The sequence below is a fragment of the Aplidium turbinatum genome, chromosome 10 (genome assembly GCF_918807975.1).
Source record: "Aplidium turbinatum chromosome 10, kaAplTurb1.1, whole genome shotgun sequence".
Taxonomy (NCBI): Eukaryota; Metazoa; Chordata; class Ascidiacea; order Aplousobranchia; family Polyclinidae; genus Aplidium; species Aplidium turbinatum.
The window spans coordinates 9,760,506-9,772,675 of record NC_137481.1 but is presented as its reverse complement, the minus strand read 5'-3'; the positions used below and the strand labels follow the sequence as shown (position 1 = coordinate 9,772,675).

The following is a 12,170-nucleotide window of genomic DNA, read 5'->3' as shown; positions in this document are numbered from 1 at the left end:
CTTCGCGTTGAGTCGCTTTTACGATGGAGAGCGTAGCCTTGTGAACTTCGTCAGCACACAACAAACCTTGGCGAGGTGGATCGCAATTTGGTAGGGCTTTCCATTTCAGAAATTGCTGATAGCGAATTAACCAGGCCCATGTGCGTTGCAAAACGTGGAAACTTGAATATCGACGCACCAACTCGTGTAGGATGTCTTTCACAGGTTCGACTACTTGAGTGGAACAAATCTTCACATTGGGGTCCTCTTTAATTTCGCCGATGAACTCGGGCTGCGTTGGCCAGTGAACCTCAGTCTTAAGTAAAAAGCTTGGTCCGTAGAACCACAAGTCCGATTCAGCAACTTTTTCCGGGCTCAGACCGCGTGATGCAATGTCCGCGGGATTCTCGTCAGTCGGTACATAACGCCATTGTTCTACTGAAGTCAGCGTATGGAGCACTTCTAGTCGGTTGGCCACAAATGTCAAGAAACGAGTAGAAGTATTGCGAATGTACCGCAGAACAACGGTGGCATCAGTCCAGTACACAACACGAAATAAATTGTATTCTAACTCACGGCTAATCATTGTGCCAAGTCTTGCCGCGACCACAGCAGCAGTCAGTTCAAGTCTGGGCACACTGACTGCCTTAAGGGGCGTTACTCTGGATTTTCCCATAACAAGGGAACACGTTACGAGCCCATCATTGTAAGTTATGCGAAGGTATGCACATGCACCATACCCATCAAAGTAAGCGTCAGCAAACACATGTAATTCGATTTGAGCAACTGTGCGATCTGGCAGTTTGAAGCTTCTAGCAAGAGAGACTGTCTCAAGATTTGGAAGTGCCTGCAGCCATTGCTCCCAAGACATCCCCCCACCCCCCAATAACGGCAGCGGTTCGTCCCAGGAAACCCCTAATCGACAGACCTCTTGCAGAATTCTTTTTGCAGGCAGCATAAAAGGTTATAATAATCCTAATGGGTCGTAAGTCTGAGCAACCATTGACAATAAGCCCCTCCTAGTGTATGGTTTTTCGGTAATACATACCTTGACCTCCAACCTATCTGTCTCCGCATTCCAGTAGACCCCGAGAGCCTTTTGCGTTGGCAATTCTCGACCTTGCAAATCCACCGCATGTTTGGCACGATCTTCTTCTGCAACACAACTCAAAACCTGCTTGTTGTTTGACAAGAACTTGGTTAGTCGAAAACCACCACTGTTCAACAAGGGACAAAGCTCCTTGATTAATAGATTAGCTTGATCTACATTGGAGCAGGACTTACATAAGTCATCAACATAAAAGTTTCTCAATACCGTTTGTATGGTGTCACAACTAGCGTCCGTCACGTTCTCTTGGGCAGTTCTCCGTAAAGCAAAGGCCGCGACCGAGGGTGATGATGTCGCTCCAAATAGGTGAACATTCATGCGAAAGCAGGCCGGCGGTTGACTTAGATCGTTTTCTGGAAACCACAGAAAGCGGAACACATCTCGGTCCTTTTCCTCCACCAAGACCTGGTAGAACATGCTCTTGATGTCCGCTACCACAGCAACCTGTTCCTGTCTGAAACGAAGCAAAACACCCACTAGGTTATTCGTTAAATCAGGACCCTGCAGTAATTGGTCATTTAGGGAGACGCCTTCACATTTCGCACTACAGTCGAAAACAACTCGAAATTCTGTGAGTATCGAAGTGCAATGGTGAGGGACATACCACACTTTACCCTGTGACATCAGTTCATTCTCCTTTAGTTGGCTGCAATAACCATTGTCCAGCATCTCTTGGATTTTTTCGGTATACTGGGCATACAACTCGGGGCTTGCAAGCAATTTCTTTTTCAAACCAATAAGTCGCTTCTCAGCTACTGCTCTGTTATCAGGCAGCCTTGTAGTCTCGTTCTTCCACGGGAGAGCAATTTTATGGTGCGTACCAACCTTGGTTGCTGATGTCTCCATGGTTTGTAATGCTATTCTGTCACCTCTGGATAAGCTGGCAGTTTGAGGCAAATTAACGTCAGCAAAGTCTTGATGAAGCACGTTTAATATATCATTACAAGATTCGACTGGTGAACTACACTCTTTTATAAAGTTCACACTCACCTTGCATCCAGGAATTTCGACCTGGGTCAAATGATCAACTCCCACAGTGTCCAACCTAAAGCGGTATGAAGTCCAAAGGGCTGATCATCTTCTCCATATCGAAACTCACTTACCCGGAACGCGTTCTAGACATTCTGTCCTAAAAGCAGCTCAACTTCATTGGTATTAAGTTTGTAAAACGAGAGGTCATCCAAATGAGGGAACATACCGGCTATGTCTTCCGATGGTATGCTGGACCTCACATCAACTATGGAATTTTGCACAAGAACACTTTTGATGTTAAAGATTCTAGTCTCTCCCATACCTTGGATGTGAAGGTTCTCGATTTCGTGACCAACTTCTGTGGTGGCATTGTTTGTGCACACCTGAACGCTCGTACGTTTCAAGGTGGCACCCAGCTTGTGAGCAAAACTGCTGGTGCACAAACTGGCCTCAGAACCATCATCCATATAAGTCCAAGCATACGTGCAATCACTTGGATCATTCACCCAGACCTTCACGGGCACTACCTTATGGAGCTTTTTTCCTCTCATACGCTGTGAATCATCACACGAATTGCATGACACCAGCACTTTGTTACCAACCTCCCCACTGTCATTGGAGACAGGAGCAGGCGTTTTGCGAACAAAGTGCAACAAGGAATTATGCCGCCTACCACAATGTCGACAGCTTTGCTTGTTGGAACAGTTCCTGGCCATGTGGCCCGGATTCAAGCAATTAAAACAAATGTTTTTGGTCATGACCCATGAACTCCGTTCCTCTGCTGTTTTCTCTTTGAAAGACGGGCAGTGCCACAACCTATGTGCACCCTGACACAAGGCACATGATTGCTGCACTGCTGGCGACTTCAAAGGATGCTCTTTAACTGCACTGACCTTCACAGGGCCACGTGACTGCCTTTGTACCGCACCACCATTTTTTGTTCTTCTAGAGTCAATCCCTAAACCATGCAGCTTCTTCCCTAGGGAACATTGCGCGTCTGCAGCTGCCTCGTCCACTAGCTGTCGGAGTTCTCGAAAACCTCCCTGACCTCTTCGATACACCGGAACAAATTGTTTTCGAAGGGCCTCCGGCAACCTATCAAAGATTTGGTGGATGACCTCAAGACTGTTGAGCTCCGCTAAACGACCCAGGCAAAGATAAGTTTGCTCACACTCGAACATCTTATCCCTGAGGTCGTTTAAAGCAGAGGTGTCAAATTCCTGAATAGGCGGCCCACTCAGCATTTCATTTTTAACTTGACTTACAAGGAGATGAAGATTGCCAAACCTTTCATCAAGCCGGCGCCAAGCTGTTTCGTACGCTAAGGTACGATCAGTGTGACCACCAAGACCACGAATAGCCCTACCAGCTTCACCTACACACAATGACTGCAAGTAGGTCATGCGAACATCGTCATCCCGAAATACGTCACCTACAAACTTATTAAACTTTCTCTTAAACTCTTGGTACTCCATAATTTCGCCACTGAACTTTGGCAGAGTAACTGGTGGAGATATTCCATGAGTGAGGTGTCTCGCTGGTGGAGCATGCACATCAACATGAGCACCAGGGAAACCATTTCCTGCACCATACGAATAAGCTGGTTGCGATCTAGCCTGAGAAACAGAAAATGGTTGTGCAGCTGCTCGTAATTCTCTTGTTTGTGTAAATCCTGGGTCACTATCACTGACTTCTAAATGGCTTAGGCCACTGTTTACTTGCGGCCCAGATGAAAACGGATGGTCAGTTCTCTCCTGCTGGTCAGTGGCACTGCTTTCTAACTGAAGACTGGGTATAAAATTAGTCAAATTAGCCTCCAAGCTAGAACTTGGGAAACGGCTGGTAGATTGCACAGTGCTGGGCCGAAAACCGGTATCTATTGTCACACTGTGTGGCACATTACTATTATTACCAGGCGTCATTTCCTCACTTGTCACGTGACTTGAATGAAATTTAGTGGAAGTCTTGGGTGGCTTGGTCAACTCTTTAATTGACTCAAAGGTTCTCTGAAGACATGACCAGCGCTTTCTTGCTCGTTCTTTACCTGAATCAGTGAAAGAAGTATCCGCTTGGATCCGCTGGTAAGCAAATGCAGGTTCACGCATAACCACCTCGCATTGCTCCAGCAAATCAGCAATCTCTTCCTCCACTGTCTCTGGATCCGTTACCAAGACCCACTACTCTTGCTTAAGCTCGACAAGCCTGGCCTCTGCAGAGAGAAAGCTTTTTCTCAACAAGATAAATTCATGAGAAGAATTAACCTTTCTCTGCAATGGCTGGGACTTGTTTGGTTGCTCACTTTGTTCGCCAGTAATAGATGTACCTTGCACTAAAATGGGGGTGACATCTTCTTGACTAGCAGCAACTGTGCTAGTAAGCACACTCACACTACTTTCTGGCGAGGAATCTGACATTACAAGCTTTGCACGAGACCTAAGATTATACTTAAAATTTTCTAAACTCATGTACCTTAGACTAACGTAATTTAAAGGCGAGGCATGCAACAATTACAATGAAACTGAAACTTATTCTACTATCCTCAGCAAGAGTAGAATAGCTGGAACACAATGAAATGTGAAACAAAGGTTTTCACCACCAGATAATAGGATTAAACTATTATCCCAACGACTAAACAGAATAGCGAGAACCAAGCAAACAATTGATTCGTTACACCAGGTTGCAACACACAAATTGACATAAAGTTAACACTAAGGAAAATATTTAATCAAAGCTAGACTACCACGATGTAGCACTAAGCTGACACAACATGCACTGAAATGACTGAATTATAGTCACAGCGGGACTACCGCAATATAGCACAAAGCTAACAAAAGAGACTGAATTATGCAGACACAGCTGGACTATCACAATATAGCACGAAGCTAACGCAAGAGAGTGAATTATACAGTCACAGCTGGACTACCGCAAAATAACACTAAACTGACACACGAGACTGAATTGCACAGTCTAGGCTACCACCGTGTAGCAACAATAATTCGATCTACTACTCAGGTAGACATACCACTAATATGACACAAATCACAACTACTGACACTGTTCACAAACCACAAACCAAAGACTACTTCCCAATTCTAAGTAAATTAGAAAAACACTAAACTAATTTCCAACACGAATTAACCACTAATATATTTCTACCAAGTGGACGATTCTTTTTAAATTTAATGTTCCGGACAACTACGGACCTAGTTTCGGTTGACTGAAATATTTTATGATCACTTGCCGCAACTAACAAATAATGCTCAATATCCAAAGTCCTACCAATTATGTCGCAATAAATTACTTCTGACTTCTCTACCAGCTCACCACAACTGAGGGGTATAAACACTGTAATACACAAATAAGTCGAAAGCAATCCACCACACACACTAATCAATATACACAATGAAAACCGAAGACATCACTTACTGCAACAAAGCAATTTAAAAAGAATTTCTCCTCGAAACCAACGTCCTCCGTCCAGCGATCCAAATTCGAAAAGAAAAGATTTACGACGAATACACACGAGGAAGAGATAGTAATTACTAGAGCGTGACAAATGTTTTTACCTAAATAAAAAGGGAGAAAAATCGAGATTAAGTCTAAATTGTCCGTAACAACACCAACGAAAGCGTCGTTTCTATGATGTAAATTCTTTTACTGACCGAGTTTTATGTACAGTATTTCATTTGTTGAGTATGGTTGCAATGTCAGAGCTAGAGGTAGGCCTAGTAGTCACAATGCAGAGGAAAGAAATAGTTGAAATGTAGTTACCGTATGTTATTTGTTTTATTTCACAGCAAAACTTTGTATTAGACCTTTGCAGTGGTATTGTTTTGTTTGTTGCTGTATATTGGAATCATCCGCTTAATTGCGTCACTTCGGATTATCTGCACCGTGGACACAAAATAGTTTGGTAAATAACATTGTGAATTTATTATAGTACCATAGACCCATAATTGTCAAACTAACTAAAACAAAATTATTAGAGTTCTGTCTATTTAGTATTCTGTGCCAATAGCCTATTCATATGTGTTTCGTTCTTTAATAGAAAACCGCTAAAACTCCGAACAATTGGTCTGCTGCTGTTGGACAGTGAGGAGAAAGACGCGCGTTAACACACAAGTGGAGGTTGCAGATATTGTCGGACGCAGCTAGGTGTATCCTGACGTAATAAGGAGAACTCTTAGCCAAGCCGAGCTGTACACGACTTGTAAAACATTACGTACATCAGTTTTTAAACTAGTGTAATTGTGCCTTTCTTACTTTATAGTGCTGTAAGATTCTGTGGCTACTGTTTAGTCTATTATTGTTGTTGTAGACTAATTTGATTTAATTGACATCTGCTATTACATACTGATGGTAATTGTGCCTTTTCTTACTTGATAGTGCTGTAAGATTCTGTGGCTACTGTTTAGTCTATTATTGTTGTGTAGACTAATTCGATTTAATTGATATTTGCTATTACATAGCCTACTGATTGTGATTATTGTTGACTAGTTTGATTTAAATTGCATGTGTTTTGTTATTCACTTTATCTCAAGTTGTTCGTCAGGCCTAAATTTAAAATGTCAGTTAAAGAAGGTTATCCCCCTTTGCCCGAAAGTTCAGTTTCTGCTTTTGATAGCGTTTCAAATGTTTCTTCGCGAGGCAGCCGCAGCTCTGCAGCGTCGTCGACACGCTTCAAGCAACGAGAGAGTAGAGTGAAAGTGAAATTGGCCAAACTCGCAAAGGCACGGACAGCAGAGCGATTTTTGGAAGCTGAAAGACAAGAAGCTGCCAAACTGGCAGCCGCCATGAGAGAGGCGGATAGGGAAATTGAAATGGCTGAATTGGAAGCCGAAGCTTGGGAAGAAGAATCTTAGAGCGGTCGCCAATTTACGGTTTTGGATGAGACTGGTTTTGAAAGTGTCAACCAGCATCGCAATTCCACTGAACGCAGTCCACCTATTTCGATGCGAAATAATTCTGCTTCACTGCCGTCAAAATATCTCCAACAATCGGATGGTAATTGGGACAGTAGTGTAGATTTAGACACTGGACGGTCCGTTTATGTTCCTGCCACTGATGACACAAAGGAAAGCGAAAAGCCAACTGTGGTAGGGTTTTCGCAATCGCGGCAACCAGTTGATGAAAAGAGAGCTAGTCGTCATAGCAGAGGCCCAATAGATGATTCCTTTTTGCCAAGGCCAATTATCCAGAAATTTGATGGTGACCCATTGCAGTAGTCAACGTTTGTTCATAACTTTGAAGCGCATATCGCCTCAAAACTGCCAAGCGACGAGTTGCGGCTGGTATACCTGCTTCAGCAATGTTCTCCTCGTGTTCGAGAAAAGGTTGAGCATTACACAACCGATGAAACTCAGGGCTACAAGTTTGCACGACAGAGATTGTACTATGATTATGGCCAGCCTCATATCATAGCGAACTGCTGTGAGGAGACCCTGAAAGCTTTTAAGCAGTTGCGAGCAGAAGATGTAGAGGGGTTGGCCAAATTCTGCGTTGTCCTGGACAAGTCTCTAACAACGCTCAGAGACATTGGAGAGTATGCGAGCCTCAACTCATTGGGGACCATGCTGCATTTAGTGGACAAGTTGCCCCATGATTTGGCTGTAGAATGGGTAAAGACCTCTGTTCAAATCCAAAGAAAAACAGGTCATCAAGCAAAGTTTTGTGACTTTGCTGCTTTTGTACGTGAGCAGTCTGAAATTGCAGACTCGTTATTTGGTCGTCATGTGTTCGGTCCCGGAAGGAAGTCTAAGGAGTCTAAGGCACTACCTCCTGTCCGACGTCACAAAGTTGGGGTTTTCAACACTGGATCAGAAAGTCTTTCCCCCTCTCTTAGTGTTAATAGATTTGGACAATGCTGTTTGTGCAAGGGCCAGCACAGGTTGGACAAGTGCAGTAAGTTTCTAGACTTGAATCGTTATGAACGCTTACGATGTAAAAAAGGGAAGGCTTGTGTTTTAGATGCCTTTTAAAATCGCACATAGCCGCTGATTGCAAGTCGAAGGAAAGCTGTATGGTGGAAGGATGCACGGGACTACATCACACGTTGCTGCACAAGCATGACGGCGGTCAAGATGCCACAGTATGCACAAACGCGTGCCATAGTGTAAACGGTGAAAGGTCTTCTGGAAAGCCTTTCCTCCTCACGGTTCCAGTGAGGGTTAGCTGCAACGGCAGGGAAGTCACCACTTACGCTTTTCTTGACTCAGGTTCGGAAATGTCGTTTTGTGACGTCAGCGTTGCCAAAAGATTGAACGCTACTGGGGAAGAAAGGGAAGTACCCATTCAGACTATGGCAACAAAACGTGAGACAATGAAGGGCATGATGCTGTCTCTGATTGTGAAATCACTTAATGGTGAAACAGAGGAATGTTTGTCCGAAGTCTTGACTGTTGACAAGGTACCAGTCAGAGCAAAACCTGTCCCGGACTTTGAAGCAATTGAAGAGCTTAGCCACCTGAAAGGGATAAAGTTTCCCGAATTGGAAGACAAGTCGGTTGGCCTTCTAATCGGTGCCGATGCGCCATTTTTACTGTCTGTGTTAGATAGTCGCTACGGCAAAAGAGGCTCTCCTGCTGCTATGAAGACTCCACTAGGCTGGGTGTTGTATGGCCCATCCATTTGTAAAGCATCGGGCGCATTAGAGAAAACGTGTGACTATTCCTGCATGTTCTTGTCGGCTTCTCGTGATGATGAGATCTTGTTGCCACCTCATGAACATGTTTACCCTGGAAAGTTAGACTGTCCTAACTCTAGAGAGGATAGAGTGTCTTTGGATATGATGGAAACGTCTGTTGAGTTAATTGATGGACATTTCCAACTTCCTTTACTGTGGAGAAATAAAGATATTCAGTTACCAAACAATCGCTCCATGGCAGAAGGCAGGTTGAAGACATTGAAAAAACGTTTGATAAATGATGACACTTATCATAAGAAATACGTTTCTGTGATGCAAGGTTACGTCGAGCGAGGCTATGCGGAAAGAGTTCCTGAACACGAAATATTGAACGATTTGTCTTGGTACCTTCCCCACCATGGCGTTGTTAATCCGAAAAAGCCTGAAAAATTGCGAATCGTTTTCGATTGCGCAGCAAAGTACAGAGGAGATTCGCTTAATCAAAACCTTATGCAGGGACCTGACTTAATCAATAGCTTGGTTGGTGTTCTGAATAGATTTAGAAAGAAGCCCATAGCCATTACTGCTGATATTGAAGCGATGTTCCATCAGGTCAAGGTCAAGCCTGATGACAGAGACGCACTTCGTTTTCTATGGTGGCCTGACGGTGATGTCGCGAAGCCTGCTGTCCCGTATAGGATGACTGTGCATTTATTTGGTGCAACGTCATCGCCTAGTTGTTGCTCGTTTAGTCTGAAGCATGCCGCGCATCTGTTTGGCAATGAGTTTTCTGCAAAAACTTCAGAGGTTGTGAACAATAATTTCTATGTTGATGACTGTCTGTTGTCAGTGGCAACCGTAGATGAGGCTAAGTGTTTAATAAAGGAACTCCGATCGATTGTAAGCATGGCCGGTTTCAATTTGACCAAGTGGCTGTCTAACAATGAAGACGTGCTTGATGAGGTTCCCAACGACCAACATTCTCAGTTTCACAAAAGTTTAGCTATGGATAGTTGCGCTAACGAGCGTGTTCTTGAGGTCCACTGGGACGTTCGAAGAGACGAGTTTTTAGTGAAAGTGGAAATTCCTGAGAAACCATATACGAGGAGGGGGATTTTGTCTATGTCTCACTCCTTGTTTGATCCACTTGGATTTGTAGCCCCGGTGTCGCTTGAATCTAAGCTGATCTTGAGAAATTTGAATGAATACGACTGGGATGAGCCAATTGCTGAAGAGCATGCTAACCGCTGGAGGGCGTGGCTCGCCAGTCTTCCCTTGTTAGAGAACATGCGTGTACAAAGATGTCTGAAACCCCCCGGCGGTAGAGTCATCACAAAATATGAGCTGCGCCATTTTGCTGATGCTTCTAGTGTAGCATATGGTGCCGTATCATATCTTCAGATGGTCGATCAAAACTCAAACGCGTACTGTACGTTTTTAATGTCTAAATGTCATCTCTCTCCTTCCAATGCCACTACAATTCCAAGATTGGAACTGCTTGCCGCAGTTGCTGCTGTGAGGTTGGATGTACTACTTCGGGAGGAGCTGAAGTTGAAAGATTCTGAATCAGTGTTCTGGTCTGATTCTACCGCGGTGTTACAGAGTATTTACAACAGCCGCAAGAGATTTCCTGTATTCGTAGCAAACCGACTGGCGGAAATTGAGCGACACAGTGAGATTGCGAACTGGAGGTATGTGCCTACAAAGCTTAACCCGGCAGACGATGTGTCTCGTGGTATGTCTGCTGGTGCACTTGTCGAATCTTCTCGGTGGTTGAAAGGTCCACAATTCCTGGTCGAGTCTCCTGAACATTGGCCGTATCAGCTGGAGAAACTATCTGAACTGTCGGATGAATTTCCTATGTTTGAAAGACGAGTTGTTCCTACCAGTCAGGTCTTTTCATGTTTCAATGCAGAAACGCCTACCGACCGTTTGATTAGTAGTTTTTCATCGCTATATCGATTGAAAAAGGCAACTGCCTGGTGGCTGAGATACTTTGAGTTTCTTGAAAGGTTCAAGGCCTTCTGGAAAGGTAAATGCATCTCCGCGGCGAAAAACGTTTGCTACAACATGAGCAAAGGGAATGTTTCCCAGCACTGTTTCGACTTTTGTCCAAAGGTAAAGATGCATCGAAACAAAATTGTCCTAATGCTATGCTTAAGTTGAACCCTTTTTTGCATGAAGAAACCCTTAGAGTTCGCGGACGTCTGTCTGAGGCACCAGTAGACTTCAATTTGAGGCATCCAGGCATTTTGCCTTATAATTCATGGCTAACTAAACTGGTAATTCAACATTTTCACGTGACTGCTGGTCATTCCAGTATAAACCATACTTTCACAGCGCTACGGACTGCATACTGGGTGCAGAAAGGTAGCTCTGCCATTCGAGGAGTGATAAAGGACTGTACAGTATGCAGGAAACAGAATGCGACACCTGGTGAGCAGCTGATGGCTGATTTACCGACTTGTCGCATGCAAACAAATCAACCCCCCTTTTTTGCCACGGGTGTTGACTACTTCGGTCCTATCAATGTAAAACAGGGTAGGAGTTTAGTTAAGAGATGTGGATGTATCTTTACCGGCTTAACAACAAGAGCAGTTCATTTGGAAATTGCACATTCCTTGACTATTGATTCCTTCATAAACGCCTTGAGACGATTCATCGCCAGAAGAGGCGAGGTAGCTCACATTTATTCGGACAATGGAACGAATTTTGTCGGAGCGGAAAAGGTTATAAGAAGTGCTATATGCGCACCTGGAATCAGAAAAGGATTGAAAACTTCCTTCTTCAGAAGGAAATAGACTGGCATTTCAATCCCCCTTCAGCCAGTCACCACGGGGGAGCGTGGGAAAGGTTGATACGCTCAGTACGAAAAATCTTGTTGTCTTTGTCTCCACGCAATACATATACGGACGAGAATTTGAGCACACTGTTTGTGGAAGTAGAAGCAATTGTAAACTCTCGACCCTTGACTCCCATCACCTTTGTAGAAAAAAACGATAAACCACTATCACCGAACGATTTGCTAATGGTAAAACCAAATAACAATTTGCCCTTGACTGAGACCACGGAAAGTGATGTAAACTGGTCTAATCGTTGGAGACAGGTACAATACCTCGCTGATGTCTTTTGGAAAAGGTGGATCAAGGAGTATTTGCCAACAATTGCTCATCGTCAGAAGTGGAAAAAGCTAAGACAAAATCTGGAGCAAAATGACATTGTCTTGTTAGTTGATCAATCTGTTCCGAGATCACAATGGCTTTTAGGCCGTGCACTACAGACATATCCTGACTAAAATGAAGTGGTTCGGTCGGTTTTGGTAAAAACAAAAAACAACAAAATTAAACGTCCCATCACCAAATTGTGTTTAATCATTCCTGCTGACGAACAACTTAGAGGCATGAGGCAACTTAGAGGCTTAGAGGCAACTTAGAGGCTTGCTTACTGACGAACATTTCTACACAACCACATCTTACCCATGTGGTTGTG

The 12,170-nt window shown here is 43.9% G+C and overlaps 2 protein-coding genes across 2 annotated transcripts; one reads left to right on the top strand and one right to left on the bottom strand.

Annotated features, from left to right (window-relative positions):
• Positions 1-943: 943 nt before the first annotated feature.
• Positions 944-1,933, bottom strand: LOC145778938 (uncharacterized). The gene has a single exon (XM_082590526.1). It carries the CDS (start codon positions 1,931-1,933, stop codon positions 944-946), a length of 990 nt encoding a protein of 329 aa, XP_082446652.1.
• Positions 1,934-7,011: 5,078 nt separating this feature from the next.
• On the top strand, positions 7,012-11,482 carry LOC145778937 (uncharacterized). Its single transcript, XM_082590525.1, has 4 exons — positions 7,012-7,267; positions 7,310-7,960; positions 8,050-10,713; positions 11,022-11,482. The coding sequence occupies exons 1-4, from the start codon at positions 7,012-7,014 to the stop codon at positions 11,480-11,482; spliced, it is 4,032 nt and encodes a 1,343-aa protein (XP_082446651.1).
• The last annotated feature ends 688 nt before the right edge of the window (positions 11,483-12,170 follow it).

What these genes read in the sequence shown, in the direction of transcription:
- LOC145778938 (XM_082590526.1), bottom strand. Translation starts at nt 1,933, where the DNA reads ATGGAGACATCAGCAACCAAGGTTGGTACGCACCATAAAATTGCTCTC.
- LOC145778937 (XM_082590525.1), top strand. Translation starts at nt 7,012, where the DNA reads ATGCGAAATAATTCTGCTTCACTGCCGTCAAAATATCTCCAACAATCG. An exon ending in GCACAGGTTGGACAAGTGCA is followed by an intron (nt 7,961 to 8,049) that starts GTAAGTTTCTAG and finishes AATCGCACATAG; the next exon opens with CCGCTGATTGCAAGTCGAAG. An exon ending in GTTCAAGGCCTTCTGGAAAG is followed by an intron (nt 10,714 to 11,021) that starts GTAAATGCATCT and finishes ATACTTTCACAG; the next exon opens with CGCTACGGACTGCATACTGG.